Raw genomic sequence first — 21,413 nt, forward strand, 5'->3', positions numbered from 1 at the left:
TCTATATGACCTGATCACGATGTGAAGAAGATCTGGGGTTCAGAACCAAATGGCCAGCGTCTGGTTCCAGAGGGCAACACATTGGGCATAGTAACAAAGATGGAAAGATGTCAATAGCACTGGGCGATTGGCCCTTTGGAGGGTGAGATACTTATAGGGTAAAGAACTACCTCTGGGAGTTATCCGGATGGATTGTTTGAGACACAATAGAGTTCATTGTAAGGTGGTCAGGAGGAGTTAGTTACAGAAGGGAGTATCTGGGTTAAGTTAATCGGGGAGGCCATGTCCTCAGAGGACTTCTTGCAGTGGGGAAGCCACCAGGGGATGGGGCGCGCGCGATGCAGCAGGCGCACCATTTCTAGTCACGTGGGGGGTGGAAAAATCCCCCCTCTCCCACGCGGCCCCCCGTGGCCCCCCCGCGGTGCACTGCCCCACTTACTTTTAGGAATGGAGCAGGCCAGAAGCCTACCTGCGTTGCCTGGACCTGGTGGGAACTACATTTCCCAGGGGCTCCTGGGATGCAGGCAGGCTTCCAGCCTTCTTCTCCGGCCTGCTCCTTTCCTAAAAGTAAGTGGGGTGGGGTGGGGGGCGCGAGGGGCACTGTGGGGGGGCAGGGGGTGCCGCGGGGAGGGGGGCGACACGGGGGGGGGGCTCAAAAGCCAGAGTGTGCACTGGGCGCACTCTGGTCTAGCTACAGCTCTGTCTTCTTGTGGCTGGAAATGAGTATCCATTTAGCAGGGCTACTGTATCATGCTGAGGACACATTCTTCCTTGGCTGTGGAGCTGAAAATTTGCTGCTATGGCAAGCAAGCTGAAAGTGTGAGAACAGAAAGAAAGAATAATCCTGTAAGTTCCTTGTAGGTAGACCTGGCTGTTGTTAGAAAATAGGCTCCCCGTCTCTGCAATGCCAGCATCACCCTTTAGGCTGGCATGTGGGCAGGGATACCTGTGAAAAAGCACTCCCCCCTACGCCATGGTGATATGGTAACATGTGTTGACCCAGACTTAAATCCCTGTTTGGCTGCCCAGATCACAGGGCAGCCTTGAGCCGGTCACTTATTTTCCAGCCTAGCCTACTTGACAGGGTTTTTATGAAAGTAAAATTAAGATTGGCCATGTGTGGGAAGAAGGGGTGGGTGGGTGGATGGATCCTTTACACAACATTGGTTTGGAGAAAACAGTCACCTGCAAATTGTTTTGAGGCACAGCTAGAATGCTGGCTAAGAGCTGGCTGTGGGCTTGCCTGTTCTTCAACTGGAGCGTCTGGGGCCCTTGTGTTTTCTGTTTTTGTTTTTTTGCAGTGCCATTCTGAAGCTTGATGGGTTCCTTATGCCAGTCATTCTTCCTCCCTAACAGCAGTTGCGAGAACCAGCAGACAATCTGATAAGGTATTTGTTAGGATTTTGCAAATGCAGGGAAATGGAAGAAAGTGCACAGAAATCTCCCATGTGGATCCTTCATTGCCTGTAGTATGGTGTAGTGCAGGGGTGGGCAATTATTTTTTCCATGGGGCCGCATAAGAAACAGAAAATACTGTGGAGAGCTGGGCCAAAAGGCTGAACTCAATTCTGCATAATATTTATTGTATTTCTTTATATAAAAAAGCAGTAAATAGCATTGTTTTGACAAGCGGGCAAGACTAGTATATGTTAAAGTTATGCAATGAAAAAGTGAGGTTGCCTTCCAAAAAATGTAATTTATTCACACAAATTTCTCAAAACAATGGTAGACAAAATGTTAACATTTTTTACTATTTGTGACTCATACGGGCCGATCAGGGTCATCCCCATTGTTGAAGACGGATGTGTCATGGGTCAGATATAATGTCCCAGAGTCTGGAGTCAGTGGTGGGATCCAAACATTTTAATAACAGGTTCCGATGGTGGTGGGATTCAAACAGTGGCATAGCACCAATGGGGCTGGGCGGGGCACGACAGGGGCGTGGCCGGGCATTCTGGGGGAGGGGCATTCCTGGGTGGGGCTGTTCACTTTTACTTGGCTATTACTGTAGCCATTTTTGTTAAGGGCAAAAGCTATCGGCTGCAGAAAAGAGACAAGTTAGGGATTGTCTGCCAATTCCCATCTTGCTCTGAAATGAAGGTAAGTGTGTCAGGGTGGGCGCCGTGGGGTGGGGGATAGAGGTGGGGTGGGGTGTCATGGGGAGAAGGGAGGCCACAGGGGGCCCTGGGGGTGATTTTGCATTTCCCACTTGACGAGATTTGTTGTACCCAGGGACAGAGATTACCCCCTTGTCCCTAGTGGAGTTAATCATTAACAACCGGTTCTCCGAACTGAGAAAATTTTAATGACCGGTTCTACCGAATAGGTGCGAATAGGCTGCTCTGGGTCTAGTGTAGTGGGTAGTGTGTCAGAGTAGGATCTGAATCTGCTCTGCCATGGAGGTTTGCTGAGTGACCACTGTCTCTCAGCCTAGCATATATTACCAGATTATTGCCGTGAGGGTAAAATGCAGGTGAGGAGAGCAGTATAAGCTACATGTAGAAAAATGTAGGATATAAATGAAGCAAGTAAATAGCATGAATGCCTTTGCACTTGCAGCAGAAATGAATGCAAAATGGTCTTGTATAGCTATTGAGGACAGGCTGGTCTTACACATCCAGAGGATTTTTGTGTTTTAATTGCCTGGTGGGCTCAGTCACAAGCAGCATTCCCTGGCTCCCTCTGGACAGAGCACTCAGACAGGCACTCTTCCTGTATGTGTTGCCCGTCTGCTACCCCCTCAGTTCCCCCTCTTCTCTGGGCTATATGTGGCGCTTGGAAGCACCAGCAATCTGCTCCAAATGTTTTCCATATTAGTTCAGCCTCCTTGCTGCAAATACCAGAAACAAGTCAGCCTGCACAAAAGGGGAGTGTCGGGTGTGGGCGAAGGAGAAAGCACAAAACACACGAGCCCATCCAGCCTCCCTTCCCTCCAAAAGTTTCTCAACATGGGAAAAGAAGAGAAGAAAGCTCCAAGCAGCCCAACTGGTAACAATCTGAGCCAGGCAGCACAAGCTCCTGGGACCCAGCAAAGGAAGGAGCCCGACGCTGCCGTGATGTCCAAGAAGCCACCCAAAGGGGATCCCAGCCCAGGCCAGGAGGACACCCACAGGTGCTGTGGCTGCCACTTCCCATTGCTGGTTGCCTTCTTGCAGCTGGCTTTAGGTGTCTCCATCACAGTGGTGGGATTCCTCATGGCCAGCACCAGCTCTTCCTTGCTAGCCAGAGATACTCCATATTGGGCTGGCATCATTGTAAGCATATCAGTCTCTTTCTACCATTCCATGTGCCAACATGCATGAAATGCTGCACCTGAGACTAACTGCCTGCATGCCTTGCTACACTTCTGTCCGCCTTGAGCTAAGCTAACTCTTGACAAGGGAAAGCATCTGGCAGTGACTGCAGTGGCAGGGTCTATTTTGTTTATATATAATCAGCTATTGCACTGGAAATTCTGTATAGGGAGAAATCCTCCTCCCAAGCACCATAGAAACAGAATTATGCACAATGTAGATTTGGAATTCCTATTGAGGAGGTTGTAATGTAAATAGGACACACGTGCAACAGCTCTGACAAAACAGAGAAATGAAAATCGTTGCTTTGACTCCTTTCTAGTCATGTTGGAAACAAAATAGCCGTTCTTTCGAGCTTCTGTAATGGAGGAATATAAAGCGTGTTTGTTCCTTCCCTCACGTTGGAGTTGCACTGATCTGTCACGCTGCTTTGGCTTTTGTGGGGAGCGAAGGGTTAAATGTGAAATTCAAAGTAAGTTTCTCAGAGCTGGTCCCACATGAGACCATGCCAGGAAACCCAAAGTCACAAGCAGCATGCTATCTGTGTGCTTTCTGGCACGAGAACAGAGAAGGTAGAAGCATCTGATAAAGCTATTTGTGAGCATGGCAAAGCACATGATTATTTGGGACTGTATGGTTTTGGCAAAGGCACACATGCCTTTTCTAGCATGGGTGGTATCTCCACACTGCCTTGCGTTAATTATACTAAGAGAGAGGCAAAAGGCCATTTTATCTCAGACTGCTTTTTCTTTCTAGTAGTTGTGTTTCAGTATACTTCGGGGTGGGTGGGTGGGAATGACAGCATGCGAGGATTCATGTTGTGAACTAGAAATAACCCTTAGCGCCCCCCTCCCAGTTATTGTATTTTTTGTTACACAAAGGCTAGTGTGCAAGCTAGATGCTCCAGCGGAGGGGATGATAATTGGGGTTTAATATCTACTTTGGACTATGTTCTCAAGCAGCCCAGGTCCCGAAAGGCCCACTCCCTTTGTCCAGGTCAGGGGGCCTGACTAGATCCGTGCTATCCACAAGTCTTGGAACTCTCTCTTTAAGCTCTCTGCAACTTTCGCATATTTTGTTTCATGTTGGAGTTTAGATCTAGGAAGCGAGGCAACTGTTGTTGTTATACTGACTAAAGGCTCTCTCCCCCATGACTACTGTTCCTTCCATACCCTCCCAGCTGTCATAGAGGCAATTATGTCATTGGCAGGCAGAGCAGTGGGGCTGGTGGGGGAGATCCCAAGCTGGGTCTGTCCAACTGGTTTATCAATTCAAATTTGGTGACTAGGCCTTGAACACAAGGTAAACAGTTAATGACAGTCCCTTACTTAGGGCGTTTCCCCACTCACCCTGATCCCCCCTATGCCGCGCGCTGCTCTCAGAGCGCAGCATCCCAGGCGTGTGCCCAGGCGTCCCCACGACCCCGCGCTCTGCGTGGGGTCATCAAAAGGCGCCGTTAAGAAGAGCGCCTGGGATGCCGCGCACTGAGGGGGGGCAACAGCGGCAGCATCGGGGCGGCTGCGCTGTCGCCGCCCCTGTCGTGGGGAGTGCCAGGGGACCCCGCGCTACTCTCCTCAAGTAGCGCGAGGCTTAAGGTAAGTGGGGAAAGGCCCTTAGAAAGAGAAAACCGGGGTACCTGCAAGCAATTATGGAGGCATCTAATTTTTCCCTTCCCCACTGTATTCTCTTTCCCTTCCCTGAAAGCCCCGCTGCCTCTCCGCATTTCCTGCATTCTTCTCCTTCCCTCTTATCAGCCAGCCTACCTTTATCTGTCCTTCTCTCTTCGTCTTTTCCTCCTTTTCTTCCCTAGTGGTGTCTACCCAGGAAAACTTTGGCCCAACTGTGTGGGGCCAGCTGCCAGGCCAGTCCCAATTGCAAGCTGGGGAACCTCCAAGGTTTTGTGAGGGGAGCCCCTGTTTCCCTTTTCTCACACTATTTCCTCTTCTGGCAGTCCCCATATCCTTACCTTCCCCTGCTTCCTTCCCACCTACCTATCAACCTACATTATATCTGTTCCCGCACCTTAAAAATATTATATCCGTTCCTGTATCTTAAAAATATTTATTATTTCATTTATACCAAATGACAGTCACGCATATTGGAAAAATCATGTGTAGCACATTTATTCCATATGTGAAGTCACAGTGCTGGGAATGTAACAACTGAAAGGGGCTAATATTGGAAGAAGATGGTCTTTGGCAGGCATGCCATGGCTGTGTTTGTCCCTCTGCTCTTCTTGCATTTAATGTTTCTTCATGTCATATTATTAGTCCAAAGAGATCTCAGGTCATTTCATACTTGGCCTGATTGCATGCTATGTTAAGGAGTGTCCAGAGTGCAGCTTCCTGTGTTCCCAGAAGAGAAGTGACCAAAATGGATGTACCACTAGAGAAAAACAGGATAGCTCAGCATTTATGGGACAGGTTGTTCTTGTCATGAGTTGTACATGTCAACAATATGAACCAGTGTGGACCAAAGTAAACTACAGATTGTTTCCATAATTTCTGCCATTAAGGCACCTTTGGACATGTACTTTACGATAGCCACAGGTTCGTCATTATTCTAGATGCATGCCTTGTGCTTGCCATTATAGATGCCCAGGCACATCTGTAATTCATATCTGAATGTTTCCACTCATTTCCTTACAGAAAGGCACTGTCACCAAAAGAGAAGTCTGCATTTGTAAATTATGCAGACTGCCCCTCTCTGTCCATGGAGAAGAATTCAAGCAGAACCCCCCTCCACACACCAGAATTTTCACCCAGTGGTCCATGGGTCATTCTAGGAGTACCGCTGCTAACAGTTTATGGCACTCTACCATCCTCACTCTACCACCTTGCCTCCAAGCCCCAAAACTCACAGTTAACATCATGCCGTTTTGAGTGAAAATATCACTCCACCAGATTAAATAAGGCCTGAAAATCCAAATGGCCTTGTTTGTGCTGCTGCTCCTGGATGTCCTTTAAGGAAAGTAGGAATGGCAGCTGCCCCCTCATGTACATTTGTTGACTTTCTGGTTATATAAGCCTTTGGTGCTTCTTGGGGACACAATTTGAGATGGCGAAGCAGGAGGAAGCAGAAAAGGTTAAGTGGCTCTACTCCCCCATGCAGTGAAGAACGTTGTGTTGCAGGGGCACCTGCTGCAAAAGCAACTTTTAAAAAATCAGCACAGTCAGCTCTCCAGATTAGAAGCCTTGCTAGACAAAAGTCTCAACCACATTCTAAAAACATTTGATGGCAATCATGTCACCCTCAGGAACACATTAGGGACCCTGGAGTCTATTATCCTGGGCAGGATGGACTACTGGTCTGACTCAGTTACCAGCATTATAAAAGGATGTAGACAAATTCAGGCTGTGAATCAGTGAATTATTTCTTGGCTGTTTAACCCATAATCTAATTTTACTACCCAGCTACCAAATCCATTGTAAGACTCTGAGTTCAACTAAACACTTGTTATGGAACCCCTTTTTAAAATGGAACAATTTATTAATAACCTTGTTTCAAAAGCCTGCATAGGACAGGGTGCTGAGGAATAGATTACTGCAGCATACAGTGGCTGTCTTTCTATGGTCAAAATATCCCGGGGTGAGCACAGAAAATATCCCTGTGCAGATGGGAATTCCGCACAGTTTCCAAAGCTGCACAGGGTCTGCCCTGGTGTTGCCCCGCTATTTTTCCTTTGCCCTGCGACTTTAAAAAAATTGCCAGTTTGGCAATTCTTTTAAAAGATCCTAAGATGACCCTGCTGCCGTGCAAATACCATGGGAGCAGACCCAGTATGTTTTTCCCATTCTGAGGCATGGATCATACAGGGGAAAGGCGGGGGAGCTGTTCCCTCTTGCCTTTGGCACCTGCAAGGCTTGGATCATGCAGGGGAAAGTGGGATAAATACAAAAGACCCAGGCTGTATGGAACAAACTGGAATATTACCTCTTGGTCCTGCCTTGGCTCCTGGGAAGAAGTGAATGCAAAAACCAGGATAAAATAGCCCCAGTATATACGATCCCAGGTCTACCCCGGGGTAATTGTGCTGTGTGGAAATGGCCAGTGAACTGCCAAGAGTCTGCGGCAATTGTAAATTTTGGGGAGAAGGGTGGGGGCATTTATTTATTTTGTTTTGAGGATGGGGGTGACATACACAAGCCTGTCCTTTGAGGATATGTTGGGAAGGGCATTTCTGCCAATATGCCCAAGATCTTTGATAGTGCTTTCTGCCGTCACCAACACATTCAATACCCAAGCTGTTTATACCAAACAGGCAAAGAGATGCTAGTGAAAATTTTTGTTGTTGTTGGGATTGTTTTTTTTACAAAAAAGGAACAGTGTCCCTCCCCCTCCCATTTCTTTACAACAAAGAGAAAGCTTGAGTGTGGGAAGTTCAAATCTGCCCTTGGAAGTGGTGCACTTGAAAATATCAAATCTATTTAAGATCAACTGAAAAAATATGGAAAAATGTTTATTTCTAGCAATGTATCATGTTCATGTATTTGTAACATTTTCTGCGTGGAAATTAAGCTCGTGAAAATAATGGGATGGTAGTTTAATGACTTTTGGAAGGACAGTTGAGTTTAACTCTTCAAGGTTTTCAGCACTCTTGTTAACATTGTGATTAAGTCAAGTCACCTTTGCATTTGACCTCAGTTTTAGACATGGGGTTAGAAAGTTTCTGGAGATTTGGAGGGGTGAAGCTCGAGGAAGGTGGGATTTGGGTAGGGCCCTCAGCAGGATATGATGCCAGAGAGCCCACCCTACAAAGCAACCATTTTCTCCAGGGGAACTGATATCTCCAGATATCAGGTGTAATTCCACGAGGTCTCCAGGCCCCATCTGGAGGATGGCAACTATAAGGGAAGGCTTGTAGTCAGTTGGTGAACTGAGGCCTTCTGCAGGGCAGCCCACTGGCTGTGGAATTCACTTCTGAAAGACTGACAGAGGTGTTAGTGAAAGTGTTTGTGCCTAAGTTGGACTTGGTGGCACTGGGTGATCTTCCATCATAGGGTCAAACGTGCGCCCCTCCAGATGTTATGAACTACAGTTCCTATCATCCCCTGCCAGCATCATACTGGCAGGGGATGATGGGAACTGTACTCCATAACATCTGGAGGGGCGCAAGTTTGATACCTGTGTTCCAGGTACTGTTGCTGTGGAACAGTATGAATTTGTTTTGACTCTTGCTTTATAAAAGGTTTATACAACCAGCCTTTGTATGGTTGCCAGCATCCAAGTAGGACTTGGGGATCCCCTAGAATTACAGCTCATCCACAGCCTACAGGAATCAGTTCTCCTCATCCACAGCCTACAGGAGCAGCAGTGGCGTAGGAGGTTAAGAGCTCGTGTATCTTATCTGGAGGAATCGGGTTTGATTCCCAGCTCTGCCGCCTGAGCTGTGGAGGCTTATCTGGGGAATTCAAATTAGCCTGTACACTCCCACACACGCCAGCTGGGTGACCTTGGGCTAGTCACAGCTTCTCGGAGCTCTCTCAGCCCCATCCACCTCACAGGGTGTTTGTTGTGAGGGGGGAAGGGCAAGAAGATTGTAAGCTCCTTTGAGTCTCCTGCAGGAGAGAAAGGGGGGATATAAATCCAAACTCTTCTTCTTCTCTTGGAGAAAATAGATGCTTTGTAGGGTAGTCTCTGGCACTGTACCTCACTGAGGACCCTGCCCTCCCCAGGCTCCATCCTCAAATCTCCAAGAGTTTCCCAACCTGGATCTGGCAGCCTGACACCCCCATCCCCCATCAGTGGCCAGGGGGTCCTGGCAACCCTACATTGCTGTGATCCCCCTTTTCACATTTATTTGCACCCTAACATAATCACGACAGCACAAAATGCTGAAAATATCATTGTGTGCTTCTCATTCAGAAAGCACCCTGCATTATTTTTGACAACCAGTTTTGAAGGGCAGAAGATTGGCATGTAGATTTAGGCACTGGGATATCATAGCATCTGGCTCCAATGCAATATGTTTGTATTCTGGAGCAGACGGCTTCGTTTCAGGAGCAGACTGTGCTTCTTTCTTCTGGTCGCTGATTAAGATCAAAATGAGCAATGGTTCCTTTCTTGGCAGCACTGCAGAACACAGGGACGACATGGTGTAAAATACCAACAAGTGCTTGTTTTAGCAACATCCCACTCATATGCACTCTCCCTCCCTCAAATGTTTGACTAACATTCCACTCTGCTGGCTGGAGCAAAACTTCACAGTGAATTCTTAAGGTCTTTGGAGGGAAGTTAGCTAGAGATAATAGATAAACTAATTCCTGTAAGTCTTCCTTGGGATTACTGGGTGACTTTGCCCCATGGCTGCTGTTAACCTCCTCTGACAGGAGAGTGAAGGGAGAGTGCTAATGTGCCAAATAGGGCCTGATTTATTGAAGGGAAGTTGCTTTATTAGTGGCAAAACTGTCACACTGTTTCTTCAAGTGCTTTAGTACATTAGCATGAATGAAGAGGAATTTAGCCAGTGAGGCAACAAGAGCAAAATGTTTCCAGCATGCAAAAATGTGGAATTGGGGTTCAGAACTCATTTGGAAAGAAAAACTTGACTTATTGTGATAAGGTTCAAAAATCTGAGGGAAAAAAATCTCTAAACTGATCTGTAGTTATCAGTTGCTTGACTTCTGCATCTTCAAGGTCACAAAATAGAACTGGGACGTGGAGGCATGTACAATATTGCAATTTTAAAAAATCTTTCAAAATTGCTATTAGGATCAATTAATAAAGCAGAACATTTCTATTAAGTTTATATTATTTTTGCAGGCATCCATCTGATTTTTGGAAGTGAAAGAAAAAAGATGAAGGAAAACTTGTAGCCAAGAGGAATGACCACAGCCTAGTTCTCTTGCTGGCAGTCAACCTGTCTTATAAGGTTGCCAATTGATCTCTAGACTATAGAGATCAGTTTCTCTGAGAAGACAGCAGCTTTAGAGGGTGGACTCTATGGCATTACACCTGCTGACATCCCTTTCCTCCCTAAACCCTGCCCTCCCAAAGGTCAACCCCCAAAACACCAGGAATTTCCCAAACCAAAGTTGGCAACCCTAAATCCATGTAAGATGGACATTCAAACTACTGAAGGCTCCTCCTGCAGTCCAAAGTAGAACCATAGATATAGACCTCCCACCTCAGTGCAAACTGAGCCAAAAGGAATGCCCAAATCCTACTTGTCTCTCTTTCATTATTGTGATTGACTGAATGCAGGCCATCCCAGTAGTTATACTTAGTTAGGATTTGTTAAACCAGCAGGATGTGAAGCAAGGGTCTGGTTTATTAACCATGGTTAGATTTCACACTCTGTTGAGCACAAACACCCTGACATAATCCTAGCTTGTTCCCTGGCAATGCCTTCTCAGGCTGCACAGAGGAGGCAATGAAACCGGCATTTCAAACCAGGATTTGAGTGATCATCGGCGAGCGGAATTTTGGTTTCACAAACAAAACCATAGTAAAAAAAAAAAACTCTAGAATTTTGTGTGGTGTCGGATCAGAGTCATATTCTGATTGCTAATTTGTTAAGCAGAAGTAATTCATAGTTTACTAATAATATTTTCACTACTATGAGGACTAGAAACTTATTTTTGAAAGATACTTTGGCACAGTTAGCATTTCAAATAAAGTTCTTCAGAAATGTATGTCTGTTTTGGCAAGAGCCTGCTGCTCATGTGGAGGAGCAGGGAATCAAACCCAGGTCTTCAGAGTAGAGTCTACCTGCTTTTAACCACTACACCATGCTGGGGGATCTCCAGGACCTCCTTGGAGGTAAATAGCCCCAGCAAGGAAAGACTAGTAATGCTGGTGAAATCTACCTCTCCCTTAAAAAAAAAGGGGGGGGGGGGCGAATGAATCCATCAATTTGCAGACTTTCTTCAGCATGCCTAGTTTTCATTCCATTATTAATTGTCAAATGATTGCTTGCTGTATTCAAAAACAGAACTTTAAAGAAGGAGGAATCTTTCATGAATTGCATGTCAGGCCTGCTAGGAGTTTGGCTCATCTTGTGAAAATTACATTTGACTTTAGTGTTCTAATTGATATATTTGGATTTTCATCAGTGTGCAGTTTTTGTTCCTGTTCTAGCTAACCACAGTCTTGGGTGCTGAGTTTTCTCCTAGGCCTGTTCTGCACGGGCCAATAGACACGGTTGGTTAAAAAAACATTTTGGAGGGGCACTTCGCAGGGATCCCGCCCCTAAAGCAAGTCTGCCCTGTGTTATTTCCCCCAAATCAGGTTTTTCTAGAATCACACTGTCCACAAGTTGTTTGAAAAATCCCAGGTTGCAGCCACTTGCAAGCGAAAGCCAGGCAGGAGGTGCTTTATTTGGCTGCACTTTCCTTTTAAAAAAAATTCCCAACTTACATCTACGTAGCCACCCAGGTGCAAATGGTCATATTGTGGTATCATGAGACGTCAGCTTGACTGTGGGGGTTCATTTGTGCATGCCTGTGCAGCTATGTATTGGTGGGAGGTAAATTTTGAAAATAGACGTGTCTCCATTCGAAGGTGCGACAGCAACCCGCATTGTTTCTGTGGACTCCAATTGTTGGATGCATGTGAACATGAAAACAGGAAAGTGGGCTACTTTAGCCTGACTTCAACCCCACTGTACATTTGCTGTGCGGAAAGGGCCTTAAATTGGTGTGTTGCTAGCTCCACAGGGTTCATTGGAGTTCTGCCAGGCTGAGTGAGGTCCCTGAACAGTTCTGTGCTTGCTTCTTCACACACTGCTTGGTCTCCAAGGTAGCGCAGTCACATTTCTTTTCAAAATGTCCCTTCAGCCTGCTGTGCTTCTCTCTAGACAAGGGGCCTTCTGACACTGAGCAGACGCAGTAGCAGTGGCTTTGAGAGTATGCCTCCCCCTCCCCCACCCCATGGTGGTGGTTCTTTACAAAAGCTTCTTCTGGTTAGAGCCAAACAGTGGGTGGTAGTCGGTTCCTTCCTCTTCTTTTCAACGTTTATTTTTTAAAACTAAATAGTAACCCTGGCAGCTTGAAACTGGAAGCTGACATCTGGGGAGGGGGCATCTTAATGCCTGCCCTTCTGACCACTTGTGAACTACAGCTTGTTTCTGCAGCAAACCTCTTTCCTATCCACAGATTAAACAGCCCCTCCCTGCATTGGTCGCTTGCTTTTAGCTTCCTGCAGCTGCCTTTTCTCTATTGGGTATGTTTGCCCAGGCATGGAAGTGTGATATTGAGTGCAGTAAAGTCAATCCTCCCAAGAAGTAAATTGCAAAAACAACAACAAAAAACAAAATATACATTTATTCAAGCAGTTTTTTGTGGCAGTGGGTAGGTAAGGAAGATTTATGGGACCCATCCTCCAGTCACTCCCATCCCACCCCCTTGGAATTCCCATGAGTTAAATGAAGTGTCTGGAGATCTTTTTACAAGGTGTGGTGCAGTCTGGAAAGCAACAAGTCCTGTTTGCATCCCTTCCCCAACCTGCTTTTTGGGAGGAAACAATTCTTCCACTGATTAAAAAATGCTCCTTGGCATCACTGCAAGGGGTATCCACTGGATCAAAATGAAATCTGGTAGTCAGAATCATATCTGGCAGGTATATGCAAAAGTTTGAACAAACAAAGGTTTGAACAAGCATGGTGTAGTGGTCAAGAGCGGGTGGATTCTAATCTAGAGAACCGGTTTGATTACCCACTCCTCCACCTGAGTGGTGAAGCAGATGTGTTTCCGCACTCCTACATTCCTGCTGGGTGACCTTGGGCTAGTCACAATTCTTTGGAACTCCCTCAGTCCCACCTACCTCACAAGGTGTCTATTGTGGGAAGAGGAAGGGAAAGGAGTTTGTAAGCCACCTTGAGACTCCTTACAGGAGAGAAAGGTGGGGTATAAATCAAAACTACTACTCCTCTCCTCCTCCCCCTCCTCTTCTTCTTCAATTGCACTAAACTGCTGGCAGTACAACATACTGGATTGAATACCCTCCCTCCCCCCCGCCCGCCCCAAAAAAATCATTGGGCCTTTCCCCACTTCCCTTAAGCCCCGTGCTACTCAAGGAGCATCCCAGGCGCTCTTCTCAACAGCGCCTTTTGATGGCCCTGCGCAGAGCACGGGGTCGTGGGGATGGCCGGGCGCGCACCTGGGATGCTGCGCGCTGAGAGCAGCGCGCGGCATAGAGGAGAAGGACGAGAGTGGGGAAAGGCCCATTGTTACCTATGACAGTCAGTCACCTTTCAAACAGTCCTGGTTGCCAAAGTCCTGGTTGCCAAAGGTATCTGGAGAAATTGGGTGGATGCGGGTCTTTTAATCATAAATTCAGATCAGTGTATTGAGGATTCTGGGGTGGATGTGAGAGTGTCCCCTTGCTGGTTCCAGGCACAATATCATTTAATTGCTTGGAACCACAAAATTACAGATGTTTGGGGACCACCAACTTCCTGGGTGCAAAGGATTCATTTACAATTTCTCTACCTATCCCTGACCAATGGTGGAAGCACTTTGGGTAGCACTAGGGAGCTAGAGAATCATGTACTTCCCCCAGCTCCACTTTCCCCTCCTCCAAGCAAAACTGGTAACTTTGGGGAAATGGTTCAGTCAAGCCTTCTATAGAACAGGCTAGTTTTCCACGTGCAAGGAGCTCTCTCTAAGAAGAAGCATCCGAATGGGGAACTGAGGTTTGGAGGAATATCATGCCACATTTGCTGATTCATTTTCATTTATAGTCCACCTTTGCCCCCCGGGGCTTGAGGCAGATTACATTATTTTCTATTTGCTTAGCTTGGCCGGTTGTCTTGGTTGCCAGTTATTAGAACAGGTTATTTGTGCTTCTTTCTGTTGGGTCACCAACCACTCAGTTTTTCCAGTTTTTTCATTTTTACATGTTGTTAGAGGAAAACAATTTGTTTAATGAAAAGGCAGAGAACGCAAAACTGCTAAGGTCAAATCAGCACTATTCCCCATCACAGTGGCAAGCATTCATTAGTTGTTGGTGTAGAGTCAAGGGGTTGGAATAATTTTTCAGCTAATCATTTTAAAGTGAGGACTCAAAACTGTTACAAATATGACCTGATTCTATTACTCTAAGCTCACATTTGTTTATTCAAAGACTCGGTTTATAGTTTCATTTCTGTAGGCTCAAAATAGTTTGGGTAAGAATAAAGCAATATTTAAAATGTCACACAGATAAAATATTAATTCAGTCTGAACTGAGTACGTTCATGTTTATGTGAGATTACTGGTAGTTTCTTAACATCAGGTATAGAAATGACAAAAAAAAGTCACTCTTCTAAAACTCTTACCTGCAATCCAGTGTTTCTATCTATGCTCATTCTCATGCTGGTCTTCCAAGCCCTGCTCTGACCCTCAAAGCCTTCTCTCATTTGTAGTAGCCAAGTCTGTAGGTATGGGCACCTGCAATTCCAAGAACATTTTCCTGGAAGTGAGTCCTGCTTACTAAAATGGGACTGGTTAGGAAGTAGAACTGATTAGACTTTCCCCCCTTAGGAATGACATGCCCAGATTGTTTTTGAGCCAAGATGCAAGCAGAAAGTTCTATGGCACACTGCTAACATAAGCAGCCACCTACAGCCTCCTCAGCCATGCACCTGGTGAGTCTCCAACCATGCCAGCCCTTGTACCTGGCCTCCAGCTTAGTGCAGCAGCCCAGATCTAAATGTATTCAAAGCTTTTGGGAGGTTCTGCCAGTTCCAGGTTGAGAAATTCCTGGAGATTTGGAGGTAGAGCATGGGGAGGGCAGGGTTTGAAGAAGGGAGGGAACTCACTGGGTATAATGCCCTATCATCCAATGAGCCATTTTCTCCATGAAAACTGATACCTGAAGTCTGGAGATCTGTTGTAATTCCTGGAGATTTCCAGGTCCCACCTGGAGTATGGCAACCACCTGGAGTCAACATGGACTGCAGACTAGATGCTCAGTTTTCTTACACTATCTTCTCTTGGCTCTAGACAAGCAGCAGTTTCTGGTTTGGGCTCACCAACTTTATTTACATCACAAGATGGATTCAGCCATCCTGTGGGGGCTTTGATGAATACTGTGAAGTGAATAGTCAGACTGCTTTCTGTGCACTGGCAGCATTGCATTTGGTCCTGGGAAGGGAGAGGCTTTGCTCTGACTTCGTGTCCTTCTTGTTTTTTCAAATGGAATTTCCTCTTTTGTAGCTCTGTGTCGTGGCCTTGCTAGGGCTGGTGATGCTCTGTATCTCTTATCAACCGGATGAGAAGACCTGCGTCCAGTTTGCCATCAAGGTATGTTGCTTCGTTTGCTTGTATTTTGATGGTATTCTTATTTCAGAAGTTAGAAATATGGATGAACCCAATTTCCAGAGTTTCCACTGTCTGGGTATAAGCCCCTCTTTGCTCTTGCTGGGGGGTAGCAAGGGGTAGCAAATACCCTAGAGGACAGAGTTTAAAATGACCTGGACAGATTAGAGAGTCAGGCCAAAACAAACAGAATGAATTACAACAGAGATAAATGTAAAATACTACACTCAGGCAGAAAAAATGAAATGAACAGATATAGGATGGGTGTCACTTGGTTTGACAACACTACATTTGAAAGGGATCTGGGAGTCTTAGTAGACCACAAACTGAACTTGAGTCTGCAGTGTGATGCAGTGGCCAAGAAAGCCTATGCAATTCTGGGCTGTATCAGTAGAAGTATAGTGTCTAGATCGAGGGATGTAATCTCTCTATTCTGCTTTGGTTAGACTTCACCTGGAATATTACGTACAGTTCTGGGCACAGCAATTCAAGAAGGATGTTGACTAGCTGGAATGGGTCCAGAGGAGAGCAACCAAAATGGTAACGGGTCTGAAGTCCATGCCCTACAAAGAGAGAGGGAGCTGGGTATGTTTAGTTTGGTGAAGAGAAGGTTAAGGGGGTAACATGATAGTTATGTTTAGATATTTGAAGGGATGTCATGTTGGCGAGGAAGCAAGCTTGTTTTCTGCTGCTCCAGAGACTAGGACCAGGAGTAATGGGTTCAAGGTGAAGGAAAAGAGATTCCACCTAAACATCAGGAAGAACTTCCTGACCGTCAGGGCTGTTCGACAGTGGAACACACTACCTTGGAGTTTAGTGGAGTCTCCTTCTTTGGAGGTTTTTAAAGAGAGGCTGGATGGCCATCTGTCAGGAGTGCTTTGATTGTGTGTTCCTGCATTGCAGGGGTTGAACTTGATGGCCCTTGGGGTCTCTTCCAACTCTATGATTCTATGACTAGTAGAAACCAGACTAAGTCTGGCACAGTGAGCAGATGATGTAAGCAAATTTAACATACAGGATTAAATTAGACCAGCTTTTTGCAGGGGTTTCACGCATTTGTGTTAAATGTGGAAGTCAGCCTCTGGCTGCTTTCGGTAACCAGTGAGTCTTTGCTTTCTCATTTCCTGTTTCGAAAAATGAAAGCTAGTGAAAGTCAACTACATGCCCTTTTTTCTCAGGTTCACACAATCACACGAGAATTGTGAATTTCATGCTGGGAATGTCATTCCAAGCATGCAGAGGCCCGATTCAGATGAGAGCCATGGCTAATAGACTGAGGGGGGTTCAGCCTTCCTGTCCCCTTACCTTTCTCTTGATATGTGCCCTGATGGGGTATACTTAAGTTTAGGTGGGGTGTATATTATTCCTCTGAAAAAGTATTTCTGGTTTCCACTAGCAACCCTGTGACCATATTTCTGAACACCTCACTTTGTAACTCAGAGGGGGTGCTACTTCGGCACAGAGAATTTTGATTTTTTTAAAAAGAAGATGAATATTCCCAACTGTGCTTGTTGAGTGACATGTAAGGAATACACAAGGATTTGGCATTTGGCTCAGATTCTTGGCTGCATGCTTGCTTCCTCAGCCAAGATAACTGAAAAAACAGCATGTGTAAGACTGGTGTCTTACACAGGCTAACCCACCCCTTCCTGCCAGCCAGTGTTCATCTCAAGCTGTAAATAAAACAGCAAGCTTGAGCCCCTTTACTTGGTCCCCACCACCACCACAGTGCCTGCCTGCCTGCCTGCCTGCCTGCCTGCCTGCCTGCCTGCCTGCCTGCCTGCCATTTTGGAATTGCCCCTGGCTTGGTCAAGTGACCAGTCTGTTGCTGGGCTGTCAGGATCATCTTGGGCTGTTTCCTATACAGTTTTGAGCCCTCCCCACTTTGACATGTAGAAAAGGCTTGTTTCATCTGCCCCTCAAACTCCTGAAGCCACAGACTGAAAATCAGCAGGGAAAATGTTGCAGCCTGACACGTGTTTGTTCGTATCTCTTCACAGCACATCGCACAAATTTGGTATGCCAGAGGCATATTTTGTACACAACCATACCAGCAAGAGATAGGCATGGTTGAAACATATTGCCGAGTGCTTAAAATAAAACATTTCTCTGGCAAATTCCACACAACTGATATTTAATTGCAATTGAAATGTCAGCTCCCTATATATGCAGCATTAATACATGCTGGATCAAAGGCTGTAGTACAGGTCACGTTGGCAGGCATAGATACCAGAACCCTAGTTTAAACGTGACACAAACAACTCAATAAGGATGAGCAACATGCACAGCCTCAGGGTTTCATCAGTCAAGAATTGAATCCAACTCCTTGAATCAAGTCTGCACCCCGCCCCAGAAGTCTTCTAACTTGTGGGTAAGGCTGCCCATGGATGCCAAAATGTCATATCCTTCTTCTCCTTTTACTTTTCTTGTATTGTGGAATGGTTGTGCACTATGGTATTATCGGAGACAATGTGGTATATTGCTTGGAGAATTGGCCTGGGATCTGGGAAACTCCAGTTTAAATTCCATCCACCATGCAGCTCACTGGATAATCTTGGGTCAATCATACTTGTTCTAACCTACTTTCCAGTCTTGTTAGGAGGATAAAATAGAGGAAGGGACAGAAGTGTCCCTGAGGGCCTTGGAGGAAGAGCAGGGTATTAATGCACTAAATGAGAGTAATAAAAATAAGTTTATGAAATCTCAATAGTCATCAGTGACAACAGGAAGCATAAACAAGCACCAGTTTGCAAAAGGAAAAATTATTTGATGAACCCATTTGTCTCACATTCTTCTGCTAAAAAATTCAGGGGAGGGTTCTCTGATGTTATCCACACACCAGTCCTATGAGGTGAGCTTGAAGGGGGCAGCCCTCCAGAGAGGCAGTGTAAAGAGAGTGTCTTGAATATCAGATTTTGTTGCTGTTTATCGCAGGAGGGGGATTCTCTTTTAGATTCTCTTCCTAGTTCCCCAAGTTCCCCAGGAAGATTGTGATAGGAAACATTTTGTGCTAACTGATGTGCATGTTGTTAAAAAGATTTGCAACAATAGGGGGGAGAGAGGAAGCCGTCTGAGTCTCACCTGCCTGTAGGGCCCTTTAGCAATCTAGTTCAGAGTTGCATGTGCTGGGGGGATGGGCAGATGTGTTCAACCAGTTGCTGGTGATCCTAATGTGCACACAGGCACCTCCATGTGCACTTAGCAGTGACTGATCATGTCTGCTACCTCCAGCTTTTTTTCTTGGCTCAGTCCCATGAGCCAAAGGACCCTTCACAAAAGAAGTTCCCCCTGCATTTCTATAGGATTACTACACTGGCCTATCAGGCAGCATCAAATAGCAGCATCAAGTGAATGGATCATCCAACAATTCTTGATACGAACAGACACCAGAATTTCCTGCCTTCATGGGCCCCAGAACTGAATGCATAGGATAGAGTTCCTCTAAGGCCCTCCAGATATTATGTAGTCCATAACAACTGTAGTCCATAACATCTGGAGGGCCATGAGTTTGACACCTATGCTCTAAGGCAGGGGTAGGGAACCTGCGGCTCTCCAGATGTTCAGGAACTACAATTCCCATCAGCCTCTGTCAGCATGGCCAATTGGCCATGCTGGTAGGGGCTGATGGGAATTGTAGTTCCTGAACATCTGGAGAGCCGCAGGTTCCCTACCCCTGCTCTAAGGGCACAATCAAAGCACAGCATTTGGAGGATAAGATCAGTTTTAATTTAGAAGAATGTGCATCTCAACACTCAAAATAAAAGGGAAGACAGGCTTACTAGGAAACCAGAATAACTCTAGTAACCATATGAGAGGAAGACTTACACACTACCAAATGTATACTTGCTGTTCCAAGCGTGGGTGGGGGATTGGCCAGGCTGCTGGTGGGGCAGGCAGGAGGGGAATGGATTGTCTACATTTGTTTGTGACCTTTTGGCTATTTACTGTCACCTGTGAACAGTGGCTTCCAAGCATGCTGAAAAAATGTCTCTTTGTGCTTTCTTTCCAGGTTGCCTACTTCCTTTTGAGCACTCTGAGCCTGGTGGTCTGTGTGCTCGCTGTGGCTTTTGCCTCCTACTGTTATTCCCAGATCACCCAGTTTACCTGTGAAACCATCTCTGAGACCTGCCAGTGTAAACTGGACACAGAGGATCCCCTCAGCAGGACTTTCATTTACCAGGATGTAGCCGAGTGTCCTGACTTTCTAGGGATTTTCAAACTTTACTTGCTGATCCAGATAGTTCTGAACCTACTGGCTGCCCTTGTGGGTTTTGCGGCATGTTTTGTGATGTGGAAAGACAGGTACCAGGTCTTCTACGTGGGCATCCGGTTGTACCCTTCAACTGTCACTGGAGTCCAACAGCAGAAAGTATAGGGATCTGGGGGAAGAGATATCCTTATCAAATCATCACCAAATTGATAACTGTTTACCTAACTGGGGGAAGGAGTATGGTGAGAGTTACATGTATATGCAGGAGTGGGGATACAAAGAACACACACTTAATGAATACATTCATTCAGACAAAGCTAAAAGAAATAGGTCTACAATAGCTTTTTTTAAGCTTCTCCACCTGATCCCATGTATTCTCCACAGAGCTAAGGAACTTGCTGAATTCAAAGTTGGGGGTGTTAATTATTGCAAGATGTGGTCAGTCCACATTGTATTACTTTTAATGGGATGTGCAAATAGCCACCTTTGCAAAGCTCCACTAGCAAAGCATCAGCGTGATTCTATATCCGCCCTCTGCAGCCAGGCCAAGAGACCTTTTTGCCAAGCAAGAGCTCCTGGAGTATAGCTTTCCTTTTTTGAATATAGTGTGGGGACCAAGGGCTACTATCCCAGAATTAAATGCAAAGCCAATGTTAAAACCCCACATAGCTGTACAAATCCATTTCCCTTCATAGCACTCTTTACACATATAAACATATGCTGTTTCTTGATTCAAACAACTGCACAAAGTATGGCCCAGTTTACATTGCCCTATGTGACACTGCTGCTGTCTGCTCTATAATGGCCCTGAATACCATGACTGTCTTCTGCTGAAGGGGCTACAGCAAACCACCTGGTTATGAAGCTGCTGGCCTCATTATAGGTTGCCAGCATGACACACAGTCTGTAGAAGGATACACCTGTTGCTTGAAGCAGCATGGGAGCCACACCAGAGGCCCCTAAAGCATTTTTCTCTGAAGGGAATATGCAAATCAATCTGGTGGCAAAAAGTGAAAAGTCACAGAAGGTGGTCACAGAGCAGTCCCCTGGGATAGGTCAATCTGTTCCTTGCATGTATGCTTCGAGTATAAATTGAACCTACTTGGGCAACCTTCACAGCCTCTAGATCATGCCCACTGTCTCTTATTCCCCCTCCAACTCCCAAGAGTTAATATTATTAAAATGAATGTAATACTTTTTCAAGAGAGGACTGTATCAAGAATTGTGTGACAAAGCCATTGCAGATGATGTATTGGCAGTTGGTGGTATATGTTTGGGGGAGGGGTTATTTGGTTTGATCTAATACTTGATTCCAGGAGCCATAATAACCCAGAGCTTGGAAGCTAAGCAGGGAGACCACCAAGGAAGACTGAGGCTGCTATATAGAGGAAGGCAATAGCAAACCACCTCTGCTCATCTCTTGCCCTAAATACCTTGTGGAGTGGAACTTCATGGGGTCACAATGACTTAGTTGTGACTTTTTAACCTTTTTAACCTTTAACTTTACCATTTAAAAGCTTTAACAGAATGACCTGTTGGTTTAATTTCATAAGATCATTTGTGCTTAGGGCAAATCCTTGAACTGTTAAAAATACACACATACATAAAGATATTTTAGTGACTCACAATGAATAAATAATAGGTTCTGCTTTTTAATTCATTACTATGGAC

The 21,413-nt window shown here is 45.7% G+C and overlaps 1 protein-coding gene across 1 annotated transcript; it reads left to right on the top strand.

Annotated features, from left to right (window-relative positions):
- The first annotated feature begins 2,854 nt into the window (after nucleotides 1–2,854).
- SSPN (sarcospan) lies at nucleotides 2,855–21,402 on the top strand. The gene is made up of 3 exons (XM_048502299.1): nucleotides 2,855–3,254; nucleotides 15,431–15,517; nucleotides 19,542–21,402. The coding sequence occupies exons 1-3, from the start codon at nucleotides 2,949–2,951 to the stop codon at nucleotides 19,905–19,907; spliced, it is 759 nt and encodes a 252-aa protein (XP_048358256.1). The 5' UTR covers nucleotides 2,855–2,948; the 3' UTR covers nucleotides 19,908–21,402.
- The last annotated feature ends 11 nt before the right edge of the window (nucleotides 21,403–21,413 follow it).

Source organism: Sphaerodactylus townsendi, linkage group LG06, assembly GCF_021028975.2.
Source record: "Sphaerodactylus townsendi isolate TG3544 linkage group LG06, MPM_Stown_v2.3, whole genome shotgun sequence".
Taxonomy (NCBI): domain Eukaryota; kingdom Metazoa; phylum Chordata; class Lepidosauria; order Squamata; family Sphaerodactylidae; genus Sphaerodactylus; species Sphaerodactylus townsendi.

What these genes read in the sequence shown, in the direction of transcription:
- SSPN (XM_048502299.1), top strand. Translation starts at nt 2,949, where the DNA reads ATGGGAAAAGAAGAGAAGAAAGCTCCAAGCAGCCCAACTGGTAACAAT. An exon ending in CATATTGGGCTGGCATCATT is followed by an intron (nt 3,255 to 15,430) that starts GTAAGCATATCA and finishes CCTCTTTTGTAG; the next exon opens with CTCTGTGTCGTGGCCTTGCT. An exon ending in GCGTCCAGTTTGCCATCAAG is followed by an intron (nt 15,518 to 19,541) that starts GTATGTTGCTTC and finishes CTTTCTTTCCAG; the next exon opens with GTTGCCTACTTCCTTTTGAG.